At 37.5% G+C, this 19,528-nt stretch overlaps 1 protein-coding gene across 1 annotated transcript in view; it reads left to right on the top strand.

Annotated features, from left to right (window-relative positions):
* Positions 1 to 19,528, top strand: part of PCCA (propionyl-CoA carboxylase subunit alpha) — a 277,386-nt gene that overhangs the window by 151,503 nt on the left and 106,355 nt on the right. The window contains exon 19 of the mRNA XM_032677799.1: positions 13,534 to 13,636. Coding sequence (XP_032533690.1) covers positions 13,534 to 13,636 — 103 coding nt within the window. The remainder of the gene's footprint in view (positions 1 to 13,533; positions 13,637 to 19,528) is intronic.

The raw sequence follows: 19,528 nt of genomic DNA, 5'->3' as shown, positions 1-19,528 counted from the left end.
TTCTGGATGCTGTAGCTGTAGAAATGTTGTCAACAAAATATATGAGAAGAGTCTCTCATTCAATATTGTCTGCATACTTTTACATGTATGTGTTTTGATTTGTCCATTTTTTAGCATGCTTACTTCATTCATGATTCACAAAGGCTGTAGTTAAATTCAAGATATTGGTTGAAGGGATAGGTAATTCATTTATACCTTTGTTGTTGAGTATTACAATTTTCAACCGTTTCTTTCTCCTTTGATTCAACTGCGAAAGTGGGATGGGACACAGAATGGCCTCATTATTGCAGGAGTATTTCTCTGTTCCCTGCAATGATTCCAAAAGCTCTTGCACACTTCATCAGTATTATTGTAATTCTTTGGCTGCAGGATATTTGGCAGCTGTTGCACCCCACTGGCAAATCCTATTCAGACTTCACTTCCATTCACCATTGCCATTGGAGAATTGATTTCTCTCTCCTCTGCTCTAACCTTTCCCAATTCATTTTGGATTGTTCAGTGTGAAACATTTTAATTTCATATCATACAGCCATTCAGCTCACAATCCTTTTTTAACCTGTCACCAGGGTAACAGCATAGCATGCTTTCTTTAGGCAATCAAGTTTTTATTTCACATGCTTAATGTTGCATTAAATGTTTGCATTTTGTTTAACCCTCTTAAATGCTTTAAACTGTGGATATATTTTGGGGGTAATGAAGTCTCTGATTTCAGTGTCAGGTCTTCATAGAAATTGCCTTACTTAAAAAATAAGAAATCAGGAGATGAATACAGTAAGAGAAGATTTGTAATAAAATCCCAAATGTCTGAATGAGGGAAGCTTCCATAGAGTGACAAAAAATACATTTCCTCTGATAAAACCTTCCAGAAGCTTATATTATAATCTTTAGACCTACACTTTAGGATTATTTTTACCTGTAAGTGCTTATATAAATTAGTGGGAATATAAGATTAACCAGGCAATAACATGACTTTAAGAAGTGAAATGTCTGGCCTATACATGTCATCCTACTTCACACTACTTGCCAGATGTGTGTGAAAACTGTAAGCTGAATAATAAGTATTTTTTTGTATATCAAAACTAGAATTTACTGGGGTGATGCAGTTGATTAAAGAAATGTGGAATTCTTAAGTGTCCTCTACATGCAAACCATCATGGCATGAACAACAGGCTATATCCGTTTTATTGGAAGAGAGAATAATAATGAGTTTGTGTTGTCATAGATGATTACAAAAATAAAATAAAATAAACATTTTCATACCTGAAAAAGCATTGACTTCTTTTAACTTTCATGTTACAGAGCAAGTCCTGCTTATCTTGGTAAAGGACTAGGACCAGCTAGGTTCACCCTCACCTGTTTAGTTGGAATTTTAAAAAAAGTATGTAATATATGTCCTTAAAATACCCAGTCTATAGCTGTAATTAGAGGTGTAGTGTTAAAGGCTTTTAGTGTGTTCTGTTCCAGTTATGGAACATGTTCCAGTCTCAATTATGTAGGTATAAAAGATATGGAGTGAATGGAGGGAAGCATTTAATTTTAGCATAAGTAAAACCTAAGAACATGGCATTGCAAATAAGCCCAGACTTTGCTCATTTATAATGAAATGAACCCACTATAATCAAAGCACTAGTGATATGCATTCGAAATACTAATTTTGCAAACCTTCCCATTTGCAAAGTAGATTGTACATATCTATCATTGTTTAAAAAATTCAAATGCAGAATATTTGATTGCTGTACTAGCTGGAGTGGTTGAGTTTGCATTTGATACAGCTCTTCCTGAGAAACCAGATGTTTGTTACAGATCAGACCAGTAGAGTTGACTTTGTTACAATCTTTCTTCCAACAGCATATAGCTAACTATACAAGAATAGAAATGCACTTTCTTCTATTAATTTCCAAGTTTTCTGTCCATTTTTTTCCCAAGTTGTACTATAAGCTACCAAATACTATTACCCGCCAAAAGAGGTTTGGCAGTGTCTTGTTACTGAATTTTACCAAGAGGAGCCAAACATATGGTAACAGTTAATTTATTGGTTCTTCTAGCCTCCAGGGAACTCTTACAGAGAGCATATTACCTTTTTATCTAACATATTTTAAGTAAAAGAGCTGTTGACTTGAAATTAGATATACCAGTGTAGAAGCTGAACCTTCAGCGCGGTTATGCTCAATTATTCAGTCTTGTTTAAGGGTAAGATTAAAAGTGTAAACATACAAGATTGAGCTAGGACTTCTTTATTTTCAACTTTGAGAGGTGAGTCTCTTCTGTATGTTTTAGTGTGTGTGTTGGAGTTTAAGTGAAAATATTGAAGAGATATTTTCATGAGAAAAAGAAGCCAACCTTTGTCTCAGAAGTCTTGGAGGTCTTTCTTTGCTTTCTTTTTAGGATATTTCCTGGTATGTTCATTATGAAGCAGTAATAAAAAAAATAATATTTTTCATTTCTTTATATGTAAGACCACAGGCCTGTTTACTTTGTGGCAATGTAGATTTTTGTATTTCTAATGGGAGAAGTACTTGAGAGTACTTGAGTGCTTGTGTCATTTTTCGCTATCTTGGAGTTGAATCTCATGCCTGATATTTACATAACTCAAAATCAGTCATCTGCTACCTGTATTTGAGGTAACCCTCTGTGTTCCACCTTAGGTACTGTATATTTTTACCTTTGTAACCTGGTGGTATTTTGAATCTTAAATGGAAAACTGCATGGATATGTCATCATGTTTTTGCTGGGATACTTGGGGTAGATAGTGCCTTAAGTAAAAAATACCCCAATTTCTGTTGTTTCATGGTAGGTATTCAAATGCCTGGATATTTTTCCCTGGATCTGTGTTGAGACTGCTCAGATGGCTTTTCCTTTTATGATTATGGATGATTCTTTAATATCTGTCACAGATCCTTCTTTAGTAGTTTACTTTTCTGTGTAATTAGATGTGGTGCTTGGAGTTTGTTTTGGTTGTGGCTTCCCTTTAACATGCATCTTCAAAGCCTGTAGTGTGAGAAAGACGGGGCAGGAAAGAACAGCACAGGACCTGGTTCTTTTGAAATCAGGGATGTTTACCCTGTGACCCAGAAAGGAGATGATGACACGTCTCTCTGTGGTGCTTAGTAAAATTAATCTTGCTGCAGTTAGTAGTGAGATGATACAAATAAGTTATTTGCATATTGAATTCCAGATTTAAAAAACACTTCAAAAAAAATTTTTGTTCCTAGGCTTTAAGCTTCTGTCTTTACCCAAGTGCTCTAATATGTGTTCCTGAGTCTCCTCTCTGCCATTGATGGTGGCAGAGATGGTGACGCACCTTCATCACACAATAATGATTTTCTCCAGGCCCTTCTACCTGTTTTTCAACCAGACAGTGAAATTTAAAGCAGGTCCTTACCTGGCTGCACCTGGTTGTTAATGTCCTTAGACAAGGGAGATGCCATGAACTGACAGCTTTTCCGTGTTTGTTTCCTTGAACTAGTGAGGGCACTTTTCTTTAAATTTTGTGTTGTCCCCTGCTCCCTTCCCTGCAGCAAAGCCTTTTTTTTTGTTACTTGTATCCTCAGGCAAATGACAATCATTTTAAGGTGCTTACTAGTATTGTCAGCATTATTCCTCTACTAACTGTGATTTTGTTTTTTTCCCCCCACTCTTTGATCTGTATTTAGGTGAAGCTTTCTCAGTGAATAGACTAAACCTCTATTCTAGTGATTTCCAAACTCCTGGTAGTCTTATGGCCATTTAAGCTTCAGTCTCCTTACATTGAGTATTGCAGTACCTTTCCACAGCTCACTTCTCTTCAACTTCCTTAGCTTTCAGTCATTCGTGTGTGTCTTCCCAGAAGCAAGGGTTAGTAAGAGCTGATGGCATTTTGCTGCCTCACAGTTTGAAAAAGTTGGATTACAGTGAGAAATTGTTGCGTTCAAGGCCTGTAAAGGATGGAGCACCAACTTTTCAGAGACAAGAACTTTCATGATTTAACCCCAGACACTAACTGTGAAGAAAATGAACTCTACCCCAGCCAAAACCAGCACACAAGGCCAGTTTGTCTCACACAGGAAGACGCAAGAGGGGCAGCAGTCATTTGCGTTTTAGAGAAATTATGTCAGGTATGAACAAGGAAGCTTTGGGTTCTAGAGAGAACATGGCTGTTGTGTGTGGATTCCCTCAGCAAGAGAATGCAAAGGAGGGACTGGGGCTGAAGGCAAAGTTGTGAAAACCAGTTCTGAAAGTCTTCCTAAGGTATCCTCTCTCAGATGCCACACACTACTTCTGAAGGTGTATTTTGAAAATACAGGACAAATTCTTTTCTAAACAACGACCTTTGGGATATTGCATATGTGATAGGCTTTACAGAGACCAGAGTAAATCATGAGGGCTACAAAGTGTAGCAGAAATTCCATACTTCTGGAAGTATAATCTGGTTAGTTCCAAGGAGGCTGACATATCAAAAGAGGTCAGTCTCCCACCTAATACAACTTAGGTGGGAGACCTAAATGAAACTGGTAAGCACGGGAAAGACAGCATTTAGTACACAGTTCTTAAAAAAAACCTCAAAGACACTTGGAGGTGGTGTTCTCTAAAAAGATATTTTCAGTTTGGTTAGCTAATGTTATTTAAAATTTTTCATTAGTTTGTGCACTGTGTTCCTTATGGGCCTTGAAGACCAGTGTTTTTACTCTCAGTGCTGTTGTCAAATTTCTTTAGAGGCGACCTTATTATGATGTCTTTCCTTTTCCCTTTACTGTAGTAGATATGTTTCACTCCTGCTCTGATGCTTCCTTTAGTAAGTTGAGCAGATAATGAAAAATTTCACTGTATTGTGTATCAAAAACTTTGTTCTTTAAAGAAACTGCATTTGAGTCAGGTGTTACTGCCTCTCATGCTAGCTGTGATGTCTGTGGGTCACAGGTGTATCTCTGAATAAGAAAGAGATAGGTTAATGTGTTTTTTAGGGATTAACTTTGTAAACTACTGATAGTTGGTGAAATGGTCATCTGTTCAAGAAGATGATATTATCTAATAGGATATAGACAGCACTGGTATGTCAGGCCATGATTTTTTTCAAAATGGAAGTTTTAAATTTGATTCTAATATATGTATTTTCTCCTCCAAATGAGCAGAATGATTTTTCAAATGTGCGACACTGTGCAGTATTTTCATTACTTTCAACTGAGAGGAGCAGGTAGGTGTTAAGCACCTAACATATATTTTTTACTGGGGCAACTAAATAAGGGAGTTTGAGCTTCAGTTTAAGTGTCAGGATTTTTTTAACTATGGCCCAATATCTAAACTCAATACTGAACATACGGTTTTGCAGGAATGAAATTGCAGAAATGGTCATGAAGATCAAAATCTTTTCAAGTGAATTAAGTATTCTTAAATAATTAATCTATCTGTCATTAGAGAGTATACCACTACAAGTGGTTTTCTAGTTCATCAAGAGGAGCTCATACTCTCACTGTTTGTATTTGACTTTTGATTAGTTCTAGTCCAGTCCTGTGAACTGAATAACCATTTGTGATTGGACTGTGTTGGGTGAAGTTCTGGAGCCTGGCTTGTGCCTTTCTATGCATCAGGGAGGAACCTAGTTCATGTGTCCTGAGACTGTTCTGCAGTGTGATCCATCTAAGTGCAGATGATTGGGATAATTTCCCTTGAGAACTACTCCTGATATGAGGCAAAAGGCTCAGCCACTGTATTTTGTCCTGTCACTTCTGAGTTATACTCTCCAGAACTTCTAGTACAAAAGTGGATGAATAACTGAAATTCTAACTTCTGACAAAAGGGATGACAGATTAAAGCAGCAGATGTGTTTTGATTCAGGTTTACAGCCATAAGTGGAAATTTAGTTTGAGATTAGTATGCTACAAATTGGGCAGATTTCACTGCTGGGATGAGCACAGCAAGCCTAGCACAAAGTTTGCCTGGACGTTTCAAAAATATGTATGGAAATATGTATGTTTCAAAAATAGTATAGAAAGTAATCTTATGTGTAGAAGTATAACTGGATTATTTCCCTATCAAATCTACAGGTAATTTTTAATATTTTCACCTCCGTTTTCATATTAGTAGTTTATGGAGTTTCCTTCTGCCTATTTATTAGGTGGACAGGAAACCTGTAGTATTCTAAACTTAATGCAAAGTGAAAAATAACATGTTATTACTGGGTATAGCCATTGTTTGAATGGAGGTGCAGGAAACAGACTGCCCAGCAAGCAGCTACATCCCAATACCATCATGTATATAGAAGAATATAACTGCTACTGGATGATGCTAACAGAAGAGCTCTGGTCCTCCCTAGTGCCTCACAGTGATTTGTTCTGAAGCTCTTTGTGCATAAAAAGAAGGTAAGAGAATTAGTGTAAGGCTATTCCTAAATATCTGCACAAAAAGAGGATTAATAAGTTTCTTTGCTCAAGGAAATAAAGGAAAATTTGTATGGGAAAAGGAGCTTGTTGTTTTCCTTCTATGGACTATATTGTTTTTAGTTTTCCCAGCTGCCCAAAGTTCTCCCTTAATAAAAAAAAAGTTTTAGAAAAAAAACCAAAGTTGTGAAATTAAATGCTTTAACGGAAGAGAAATAGCCCAAACTTTTTTTGATGATGAACAGATTTTTAGACTTTTCTGTCCATAACAATTGTCAGCACGCAAAAGTCAATATTGTTGACTGATCTGATTAAAAACACCTGCTTGCAAGTAGTTCCTTCTTCGGTAAATGCTTTTGCTGATTTAGGAAAGATGATTTGAAAAAACAGATTAGAAGCACAGACTTGTAAATTATTTGAAAAATAAATGTCTTTTCTCTGTACTTCTGAACACATGATTTGAGTCTTTCTTGCTTCTCATTTCACAAATGCTTGCAATGAGATAAGGAGCAGCATCTCTTATCCAGCATTAATGCTTGTGATGTTTTCTTTTTCCAAGAGAAACCAAATACTAGAGTAGGCCCTGACATGTTATAAGAGAGGAAATCAGTTTCAAATATGTTTTACATTTATTTATTTGCAATTTTCAAGGTATGCTGTCATCTGCTGAAGGACTGGGCAGTCTGACTCTTCTCTGAAACTGAGAGGTCTTGGGCTGTACATGCAGCTCCCAGGGTTACTGTGTGTTTCATTGAGTTTGTTAAATGCAAAGTGCATAGAAATTTCCTGTCATAGGACCAAGTGCCAAAACTCTTTGTCCCAGAGGATGCCTCATCAGCCTGCAAAACTGCATTTTCTGAGTCTCCATGAATCTCCCATTCCTTCCTACCATCTGCAGGTAGGGTGCTGAGTCCCTCAGTACTTACCTGGGCCCTGGCTCTTTCTCTTGAAAGATAGGAGGAGGCTGACGGAGGCTGATAGCCCAGTTCTTTCATTCTCTGGACATAACGCTCTGCAAACATAGATTTTTTTTTTTTTTTAATAACAAGACTGGCAATAAAAGCAATCCTACTTCCTTTACCTGATAGATTTAAAACTAAAAGAGCCATGGAAGGTTTTTCAAGAGGCTTAGAATTGTTATTTGCCTGTATATTTGGAGGATAATTTCTCCTTAAAACTGTGGAGACAGCTTTGTCAGAGAAGCCTCTAGTTCCTTCCCCCTGCCAGGCTGCTGAGGATGCTGGCTGCAAAGCATTTGGGTTAGGGTGTCTCTCTTTACAGGACCCAACCCCTGCTTGCTTAGAGACCTTCAGAGTGGAAGAGAATCAGAGTGATCAGGTTGTCTGCAGGGTTACTTCTTGGTTAAATGATGATCTGGATAGTTAAGTTCACTCTAGATTTATAGGATCTAGCTTAGCTGTTTCTTTAGCTTTGATCCAGGGTTCACTGGTGAAGGCACTGGAGGTTTTCGTTGGGCACTGGATTGCGGGCTCTTATATGTCAATGCAGATTGCTCAAAAAGCTTCTGTTAAAGGAAAAGGGAGCATCCAGATGCACACATTTTGAATCAAAGCACGGTGCACTCCATAGCATCCTTTTAAAGCAGCGCTTTTTATTTTATAGTTTACCTTCCATGTAATTTAATTTTTTCCCTGTGGTCACTATTCAGATAGAATATGTGGCTATAAATGTGCATATTTGTTATTGATCTAAATGTGATATGTAAGAAAATGTAATATAAAACCTTTTTGACATAACCATTGAGTAATTCTTTCAGCCTTTGTCTGATCAGCTGGCACACAGGCTAGGAGAGGTTATTATTTTGTATGACATATGCAGAACTATAATTTAGTCTAATGATGGTATATTTTCATATTCACAGTGAAAGGGGTATATGTATACATATGCACATACAAAGTAGGAAGAAGGAAAACCTGTTTTTATGTAAAAGTGCACATGATATGTATACATGAATCAATCTGAATATATGTAGAGAATGGGTGTGAATAGATACAGAAAATACTTCAAATTGCTGAATAAAATATACCTAGATTCTTAGGTTCCTTTCACATAATTTTTAGTTCTTAAAATAATCCTGTGAAAGTACTGCTTTTATCTTTTCTGTGTGACGATGAACTTTTATGTTGGAAAGTGTTGAAAGTACTCAAATACTAAAGCTTAGATTTGTGTTTTGTTTGGCAGTACACTTCTGTTTAGAATTCTTTTAATCTATCCATTCCCTGCTTTTATATTCATCTGATAGTTGAAGGTTCTGTGAAGGATATTTCTTTGTATCTGAACTTATTAAACCAATAATGCTCAAAAGTGTGACATTTACTATCCCTTTCCCCTTTTTTTTACATTACTAGATAGGCTCTTGTTTGAGTTGTTAAATTTCTATTTGCCTTTCTTGATTTTTTTTTTTTTCCTTGGGGGGTGGGGGGGAGGGCTGTGGGGAAGGGCAGGGAAAATAAGAAACATTTTATATGGTAGATCTAAAGTTTCATTAAAATTGCTTATGCCCTGTCCCAGGCATTTTAAGTGGGCCATCTGTCTAAACATCTCTGCATTTTTTTCTGATCATTTCCTCGACTTATTCATGAGCCATGGGAGGGCTCCTTTGTAGTCTCCATGTAGCTGGTTCAGTCTACCCCCACTGAATACATCTATGTGCTTGCATAACATATCTTTTCACAGTGCTGGAAATTCTCTGAACTTGGTTCAGATGAATGGCCCACTTTCTGAAGGTCTTTTTTTCTCCCCCTGCAAGATTTGTATGCAGAAACTGACCTTGGTGGCTACAGAATCCAGCACATTATTCTTGATCATTTTACAGGCCACCTGCTGTGAAAGTTATGATGAAGGATTTCTTAATGATTCTTTGACCATTAACATTGTTTTAAGTCAATATTTCACTTTTATTTAACTGCTGAATAGGTAATTGCACAATTGAAAAACAGCTTTATAGAGTGTCACATAATGTGGTTTTCAAGCACTTATAATCTTTCATAACGGGAGGATTTGTTATGGTAGTTTGGGATTTCTCTGTTTATGTAAAGTATTATGCAGCAAAAATATCAGAAGTAGAGAGAATTTGTAAGTGTTTTCCCCCTCAGCATTAGAACATGTATTTTGAATTGGAAGTGAAAAAATCTATATGCAATTTTCTGACCCTTTAGGAGCTGGTGACTTTTATCATAGCTCATTACATCATCAGCGGTAATCAGGAGAGGGGAGTTTATTTGTCACAAACTGCAGAAAATTGTAGTTTTTATGGAGTTCCTTCTATCCAGTTGGTTGGTGACAATCACAATGGCCAGGGCAGAGTTATTATTTGATTTGCTTTTGTGAATGTCTGTTTTCTTTCATTACTTGTTTTTGACTAGAATAGTTTAATTAGTGGCTGTTCTCCATAAGCACAGTAAGTGTGAGTTGATTTAAAATTTTTAGCAGTTGTCTGCTTTCCTCACTGAAAACTTGCAAAGAAAGCCAGAGCTATGATTTCTGCACTATTATGAAGTGATCTCCCTGTCTTGCGCATGGCAGTTGAGAGTAAAAGGGACATAATACTCTGTGTAACATATGAATTAAATTATGGAACCATGACATTATCTCTAGTTGAACAAACAGTGATAGGGGTTGAAAATAAATAACTAATCATTAAAACGGTGCTGTTTTTCTTGTTGCACTGTTTACAAGCTTTTGTGACTTCAGTGCTTTGGAGTACAGCCTTTATGACTTAGAGCCAAGCCCCATCACTGTACTCCTCATCTCCTATTGCTTGTGATACTTCCCTTTAGAAGGCAATTTGCAGTAGAGTAGTTCAGAACCGCCCATTTTATATGGAAGGAGTTATAACACCCTTCTCCACCCATCTCCTCTTGTTGGGGCTGCAGTGCTGCCTTTGCTCTCTCTGTCCCTTTGTGTGTAGTGCTCCTGGCAAGGGACAGCAGCACACAGTTCTCCATGGTCTTGCTTCCCATTCACCTGGCACTCATCTTGCTACGTAACTTGTATTTCTTCCTGAAGCCGGTGATCTCTATGTGTGAATAAAGTGATTTTTTGGATGATGTGTCATTTGCCCAAACTGGGAGAAAAAAGGGAGGGCATGTTGAATGCTGTGAAAGACATACTGTGTGGATTCTGAACCTAGGGTTGGAGCAGAAGTGCCTTACCTTTTTTTGTCTTTTATGATGGCAAAAAATACGTTATTTCTATTTGCAGTAGTTTTGGTGGGCTTTTTGCTGTAAATAGAATATGTCACATTTCAGCCCAATATGTAGAATTTTAAAAGTTCTACATTTTTAAAAACAGCCAGAAGTTTGGGGAGTTTTCTCTGAACTAGTGTGAAATATATTCACAGTTCAGATGTTTTCCCTGTGGAGGAGTTAGAAGAGTTCTCAGCTAAGGAAGCAACCCTAGACAAAAACAAAGGTAATTTCCCAAGCCCTAGGACTTCTCAGACATTAAAAATAACCCACCACAAAACAACAGAAAGCCCCTTTCTTAGCATGACAGAAGCTTCTGCATTTCTAAAGTAGTTCACAGACTTGAGCAACTTCCTTTTCATATCTAAGAAACTTAAATATTGATTCTTAATTTTGGATTTTAAGATTCTTACTTGTAGGAACCTCCCCTCCTCCCCAGATCCCATCAAAATGGAATTGGATTTAACAAAGAAAAAGTAGGATTGTCACCAGCTAATATAAGTATCTGTCCTAGCCAGTTTAAATTACACTTACAAAGCTATAGGCAAAACTGATCAGCAAAGCTGAAAAATGTCCCTGTGCAAATGGATCTAGCAGTTCCAGGAGGGAAGTACAACTTGCTGTGTATTTGGTGTTAGATGCAGCTCTGGACCTTGCCCTCCTGGCCACCGGTGTTGCAGAGAGAGGAGTTATGTGGCTGTTTGAAACCCAGGCTAAGCAGTGATCATAGTCATGCCTTTCAAGAGGCGTGCATCCTGTTTGGAGATACACTTGACAAAGCTCAGCAAGACAGGACTGAACAAAAATAATCCCTGCTGGAGAACAAGACTGTCTTTCCTTTGATGGCCAGCAGCCAGATTCATGAGGTCACTTCCAGTCAAATGCAATATGAAGCAGGGCAATGCCAGCAAGGCTATAAGGAATCTCATGCCACCAGTGAAGCAGATCTTCTAAGCTGGGTGTAAGATGAGGTCTTATCTCTTGTACAAGAAATATGAAGTTACTATAAGCCACTAAATCCTGTTGGTTGTTGCAGTGGAGTGGTGTGGAGAATTTAAACAGGTGCTGGCAAAACCTTGCTGCATTCTTACTTAGTGGTGCAGCAGTATGATACCAGGAAGTGCAATGAAAACATCTTTCAGCTTGCTGCCTGCTACCTGTGCAGGAAATTCCTCTTCCTCTTCTTCAGGAACTCCCGTGTCTAACGTGCTTCCTATCAGCCAGTCTAAATGTCTTGGTGACATACAGGAATTTCAGTATGAGGTGCTGAGAAATGACATTGCACTCAATAAACGATAGATAATGCCTCATATTTGTTGTTTCGACAATTGCCAGTGTATTAAATGTGAAAGGTAACACTTGGCATCATTAGTATGGGAATAGGTTATTTTCAATGTTTGTTTTTGTGAACTTTTTGGGTAGTGATAGAGGTGAGCTAAGGTATTTGGTGAAATCTGGTTTAGGCCTTACTTGGCTTGGATCCAGGAGTAACCAAGGATAAGTATTGATCTATTTGTGTCTGATATATTTAGTGTTTCCATTTCCCCTTTTCAGGCACATTGAAAGGCACAATTTTTGGAACCTCTTTGCCTAATTAGTTTACTTGAACATGTACTTGCTTAAGTTTCAGGTGTCTAAAAATCCAACCCTCTTAAAATAATTGCTGAAATTATTAACAAGTCAATGTGTTTTCCTTGGCTTTGGGAGATAATTTCCCCTTCTCTGGCCTCTGGAGGCTTCACAGGTGCTTCTCCCTGTTGATTCTGCAGGGAACTTGAGCACTCTGTTTGGGGAGATGTGGTTCACTGGGCACCTGAATCCTCAGGAGGATGCATGTAATGTAACACAGAAAGATGTGTTTCCAAGTTTTAAGACTCTGAAGGCTGCAATAAAATGGGGTAGTAAGCTCTAAAATATACAATAGGTGAATATATTATAGCAGAAATGATCCTTAGAAGAGACCTAAAGCTGATGAACTCATCCCTAAATCTAAACATGTGTAAGAGTCAGTGTGGAAAAAAAGCTATACCAAAATAACATGTCTTTGTTTGATCAGAGCTTAAATTCCACCTTCCTGTCTTCTCTTTAGGATACATGATGCTCGCTGATGGTATTATATGGTGACCACTCATCAGAAAAGTTGTAGCATACCTTTGGACACCAGTTGTTATGGCAAAGTGGAAGAGAGGAAAAGCTAGGATGAGGAAACAGAAAACAAATATACATTTAAATAAAATAACTGCAAATTGCTTGCTTCACTCTGAATTTCCAAGAATGAAGACTCGGGTCTCATTTCTTGGCTGTCAGATGTGTGCTTCTTTAAGCTAAAGTTGAAAAGATTCAGGTTTCTTGTATTACTTGATAACTGGTACAGCCACAGAATGCTGTGGGGATAGGTATTATCCTGCATGTGGTCTGTGATGATACATCATTATTTTTTCAGTATGCTTGAAGGGCTCTGTGGATGAGATACTTTAAAATGTATATTAAGTATTAAATTACTTTATTACTTGTTTGGCTAAATCTTTTGTCTGTAATTGGCTTTTAATAAAGGTTTACTGAGAATTAGAGGAAAGAAATAGTGATTACATTTTGCCCTTAAGAAGACTGCTCCATCTATCACTGTTGCTATTCTCCTGCCAACCCACTTTCTCATCTGTTTTTCATCCTGTTTGAGCTAATTCTGCAGCAAATGCTGGCTGTTTTAAAGGGCCTCCTATAACTTTATCAGCATACCCAGTGTGTCAAGGCAAATCTAGAAAGAAAGTAAGAGTGTAATTTCTCCTTATATGCTGTTTGACAGAAGAAATGTATTTAGTATATTTTTTTCAAGTATGCTCTCCAACTGTGTCTATAGATTAATGGTATTTTATATCCTTCTTGACCATCCTGTGAGGCAAGTGCTTCTGGTTAAAATGGGAGAAGCATGAAATCTCTGTTAAAAATTACTCTTCTGCCTATTTCTTTTTTAGAATTCCTATTGCTAAATCAAAGAGAAGGAACTGGGAGCTCTCTGTGCGTCTAGGAGATGGAATTTACCCAGTTGCAGTTTCAAAGGATGGCTCATCATTTTCTGTAAGTTCTGCTCATTTTCTAAGAAATTCAATGCAGTGAGTCAACGTATATTACCCTTGACAGCTGCTAAAATTCTCTGTCTCTTTGGTGACCAAACACAGATGTCAGTAGGCAGTGCTGTGAATTACAAAACAAAATTGTTAGTTAAATAGTGCTAGTGTAATAAGTTTTTTCTCTGTTCATGCCTGTGGAACACTTTTGTATCTGCTTGTTTATTAAATTAGTTTTCTAAATAATGACCCTGTTCAGTGTCTTGTTTAGAAGTAACGTCTTATGCTCCACTGTGGATATATGAGAGCAAGAAAATAAATGCAATGTCATCAAAAATTGCATTACCGTAGGCTAGTGGTTAAAAAAAAGCAAATCAAAGAACCAAGCAATTTTAATAAGTAATTGTACTGGAATGGCATTATTCAATACCTCAGTAGTAGAACTGTATGTGGTCATAGTGAAATACCCAGTAGAAGAGTATTAATGCTATGTTTAATAGTTCAGCTGTTCAGCAGAATAAAGCCAAGGCACAAGCTGGTTGAAGTATTGGGAAGGTAAATTTATAGAGAACTACTTTATATGTCTGATAATGGTAAATCCACAACCAAAATGAGATTTGTTTTTTTTAAATTGGCAGTTGACTCTCATATCTGATTTTTGGGCAAAAGGTTTCAAAAGGACCTAAAGAAGTAAATTTTTCTTAGTCATTGAAAATCCAGGACTATGAGGAATCCCAGAAGTCTTCTAATTTACCTCTGATAGCTCTTTACTTTTCTTGCATGTGTTCAGTGGAGAAACTTTTCTACAACATCTGCTCCATGACATATTTTATAGTCATGATGTTCACACTGATGTTGCATTCAGAATAATGAGATTTCTTTGAAAAAAGGTATTTAAATATTTATTTCGTATAATGAAAACAGTATTGTCTCAGTGATTCACTTTTGCTTTGCTCTACTGAGATTTAAATGTAGAAGACATAATTTTCAGTTGAAACTGGTCACCTTGGTTATTTTTGCTTATGTAAGTTGAGGTCATGATAACTTAGCTTTTTTAAAAAATGGTTTTGTTGGCCTAACTGGGGCAAGAAGATGCCGAACTAATATCCCTTTTCATACTACCTGTACTTCCATCACGCTACGTTTTACTTATAGTCATGATGAATGTGAGACTTTTCTTTTGGAAAGAATTCTAGGAGGTCTTGAGCAACTGTTTACTCAGTACCTGATATACAGTGTTGTTCCATGGCAGTGACACTTGCCCTACTTGTGGAATGTTGCTTCCGAAACAAAGGCCATGTCTGCAATGTCAGCTTTTTCCTGAATTGAGTTTATATAATGCTCCTGACAGGCATCCTGTGAACTTGGATACAACCCATTCAAAGAACAAAACACCTGTGCCAGATTTCAGACCAGTTTAGAATTGGATTGGCACTGGTTTGTGCCCTTCCAGGAGCAGTCATTACCCTCGGCCTTTCCACCTTTTTGATGCAGCATTGCTGTCTAACAACAGTCAGTTCAGAGCTGCCCCCTCCTGTGAGGGTGATACAGGGTGGCTGCTGGTCACTGTGAGTGTTGCACAGGCCCTTGCTGCTGTGAGCTCAGAAATCTACTCCCCGTAGCTGGACATCCCCAAACTAGGAGCTTTGTTTAGCACAGCTAATTACACAAGCACGCATCTGTGTGCATATGTGCACACGTGTTTTTTGAGAGATTTGAGTTGCATTTAGTTACCTAGGCTCTTGCTTATACTTGCTTACATAATTCAAGAGATAGATCTTTAAATTGGACTGAGGAAAGTTTACAGGCAGAGGAGGACCAAGCATCCTTTTGTGCTTTTGACTCTGTGGATTGTGCAGGTAGCTGAACACACAAACTTGCATATGAGTTATTCCTACGTCCCACTTCTTAGAGTTGTAAACTGCACGGAGTTTCTCAGGAGGTGTGAACTCTGAGAAGGGATGCTGAATATGTAATGCTATTACTGCTGGCTTATCATTTTAACATAGAGAAAATAGTTCTGACCTATACCACAGTCCAAACCTGTCTCTCAGTTTATGTGGAACTGCTAAACAGTTGTGATGTCTTGCAGCAGTATGAGAATTATAGCTGGTATAAAACCAGTTTAACAAGCCATATATGGAGTCTGATTTCTGATCCTTTGGTTTATTATTCAGACAATAACAAATGTGAAAGTACCTTCTTGTGTCCTTGTGTCCCTGCAGGATGTTACTGCTGTTACCATCTACTGCTAGACCAGGAGGCAGGAGCACCCGTGAGGAGCTGAGCACCCCTGTCACAGATGAAGGGGTGCCTAAGCATTAGGGAGAAAGTAGGGGTGCCGGGTCGGAACACTGCATACCTGAAGCCTGGGCCAGAGGGATTTGCAGCAGCAACTTTTACATTTTAATTCTACCCTTACCAAGCCTGTAGACTTGGGGAGAGATAATTCCTTGTTTATTTGCATCTAGAAAATTCCTTAGGTGGTGAAATAAATCACAGTAGGTGGATTGCACAATAACCAGAAGTCTGTCTCACTTAAACCTCTAGGTATAGTGTATTAAAATTTGCTCCAAAGCTTGGGTTTGTAAAAAGCATACAACTGTTTTTGAATACCAGGGTTGTTTAGAGTTACACTTATTTTCATTGTTACAGGATAAATAGCAGAGGACATGTTATTCTTTTTTAATAATTTTATTTTTGCTTGTGTTCTCCTGTGATTGTGCTGCAGACAAGAGTGTATAGTAAATACAGCACTGTCAAAAATCTGAATTATTATTCAAAGCTTTACAAAGGAAAAACAACTGCCTTAAAACTTCAAAGAAGGAAAAGTCAAGACTAGGAATGAGAAATCTTGTTTCTGATCAGGTGGTATAAGACACCATCAGGAAAAAAAAGGGGGAAATTCAAAGCTTGCTTTATTAACTTTGCTGTCAGAAACACAAGCCTCACTTTTTGAACTTCTGCGTTTACTTTTTGCTATTAAGTTGGTGTGATATGGGCTCCTGCCTTTGTGAGTTGTGTCCCCTTGTGGCTTGAGACAAAGATAGCTGAATATGTGGTGCAGTTAGATAGCCCAGGAGGAGGGCCACCTTCACATTCCCCTTCAGAAGTTTACTCCTGCTGCAAACTGTGCTTTGCAGCAGCAGCATTCACATCCTGGTTTACTTTGTTTACCACAGGGACTCTTCCAACAGTGACTCTTTTCTTTTTTTCTGTAACTCTTCTACTCTTGCCAGCCGAAACCTCACCACCTCACAGTGTGCAGTGCTTGGCGCTCTGTGCAGGGGGTGTGAGCAGCAGGCCTCTCCATGATTCCCGCTGTTTTGAGCGGATCATTCGTCAGCATTTCGGTCTGTGGATCATCTGTGGTTTTCTACTTTTATCATGAGATTGTTAATGAATTGTGCAGTGTTAACTGCTCTTTGCTGCTCTTTATTTTTCAGAATTTTGAATTTTGTAACCATCTGTTTTTAACCATTTTATTTTTAACAAGTCCTTGATGGGGGCTGGCTTTAGGCCACTTTAGCAGCCTTGCTTTCCCAAACTGAAGGATTTAAAAAACAAGTGGTCAGGAGTGAGCAATGCTATTTTCCTGGAGCAGTGCAGACAAAAACATTAATTTTTGAGATTCCAGCAAAGGTTAAAAACTTCTGTGAATCCTAATTTGATATTTTTTCTTTTAAAATAGAAGTAGGTCTGTTTGTATTCTGAAGCCAGCAACATATAGGCTAGTACTTAAGTTTGTATGAAATTTCTGTACTAGAATTTTCAGTTTGACAGTTGTTTTTGGGGATACCCTGTCAGCATAACAAATGCTTTTGCAATTAGAAGAGTTTAATGACCTGACTTGAGAATTAGTTTAGCAACTTTCGTGGGACCTGCTTGCTTGTGTACAAAGAACGTGCCAACTAAATTAATGTGAATGTAATTCTTTTTTCTTTTGTTCTATATTTTAATTGCTAGAAGAACCTTTAAGCTAACTGATTGTCATATGTGCTCTTTGGAGCTCTTTCGAGGACAGACGGTCAGATTCTGGGCTTTGGTTTCTGTTCTTCATATGCTTAAAATTTTTCCTCTCGTGAATTGAATTAAAGATCTTAGTATCAAGATTACTGCTGAAATAGAATTTGAAGGAAGACTACTCTCCTTTACAAGAGACTAATGCAAAACAGCAATACACAGTCCAGAAGGATCCCACCACCAAACTGTGGAATCTTTAGTTCAGTTACAAACAGGAGTCTTTTCCATCTTGCCATTTTCAATTGCCCATGTGACTATCAAATGTGTCTATTTTGTGAGTTCATTGATACAAAGACTTGACTGAGTTTTGCTGATGAAGGTTGGAGTCTGTTTTGCTTTACCAAGCCTGAATGTTCTGCCGAGTACTGAAGTGTGGGAGAGACAAAAGCAAGTGGGAACCTACAAATATTGAACAAACCTGCTAGATGTGTGGTTTCCCTGCAGCATATTAAATTGATCCTTCAAAGACATGTCAGTCACTAAGGATGGTCTGGTTCCATGTGATGGTGGCATTGTTGCTTATTCATAGAATGGTTTGAGTTGGAAGGGACCTTAAAGATCATCTAGTTCCAACCCTCTTTTTAACCTGTTTTTGTTTAGTGAGGAATTTGTATCTGCATTCTATGCAATAAATACAGTTCTCGAAAACATTTTTGCCTCAATCATCCATTTTCTGATTATTTGCTATGGTATAGCAATCCTGTCTTGAGAATTCTTTATTGCTGATTTGCATGATTTCTCTGCAAGTAGTTGTTATTGTGCTTTTTCATGCTTGAAAACAATCCTTTCTGTTAGGGTTCTTCGTCTCAGTGGTGGATGCATACCTTCCCAGACCACTTAGCCTCATCTTCTCATCTGTTTAGTTGACAAAGAATTTCCAGATGTTTTCAGTTATAAAGTAGCTTCTTATCATTGAAGTTGTTTATATTTGGGGGGGGGGGGGGGGAAGAAAAAGCATAAGGTGAAATAGTTCAGAAGTTACTTTGAGCACATGGAAATTTGATATATTTCCAGGGGGACATGTATAGGTCAAATGCTGAATAAGAGGAGTGGAGAAAGCTAAATTCCTTTGTGCAGATTGCTACTAGAATGGGCTACCATTTTCACAAAACCTCAGATCACATCCTAAATCCAAAGTTAAGAACAGATAAGTGTAGTACAGACATGAAATCTCTATGAAAAATTTGTGAACCTTGTTCAGTCCAGTGAGACATTTGATTAATAAATGTTTTAATAATGATTAGGAAAAACCCAATGTTTTTCCCCCGTCTTTTTCTTGAGAAATAAATAATTTATTAGATACCTATGTAGGTGGAAAATTGACCTGTGTACCTCTTAATATTTCCAAGGGAAAATATATAGTACAAAATGAGAGCATAAAATAAAATCTAAATTACTCTCATCGTTTTTTGAATACATCCTGTATGATCAGTATAGAGTAGGTAAGTAGTTGTTTGAATGGTTTAATTTAGTTAATGAATTCATTTATGCCTAGTTATGGTTAAGCTTTGACTTCAAATTAAAATATAATAAGCATTTAATTAGGAGAGCTTTGCTTTTATTCATTTGCTGTAAATTTCATGATTGAGGGGTAAGTGGATTTCAAAATTACTTCAGGAAATATTTTCATTGTTTTGTACATTCTCTTCTGGGGGGGAGGAAAAAAAATGCTTAGGAACAAATACCACCCAAAAATGAAACTGAAGTATGCGAAACATCATGTGTAACAAGGAGCAGTATAATGTAAAATCAGAACAATGATATAGGAAGTTGCTGTAAGCAAACTTAGACCACATTTAATTCCTTAAACACAAATGTGAGTGGAGCAGGATAGTAATTCAGTGCGTTTTAAGTTCTGTCTTTCCAGTAGTCTATATAG

This window comes from Chiroxiphia lanceolata, chromosome 2 (genome assembly GCF_009829145.1).
Source record: "Chiroxiphia lanceolata isolate bChiLan1 chromosome 2, bChiLan1.pri, whole genome shotgun sequence".
NCBI lineage: Eukaryota > Metazoa > Chordata > Aves > Passeriformes > Pipridae > Chiroxiphia > Chiroxiphia lanceolata.
Note: the sequence above shows the minus strand (reverse complement) of the source record. Positions and strands in the feature narration are given on the sequence as shown.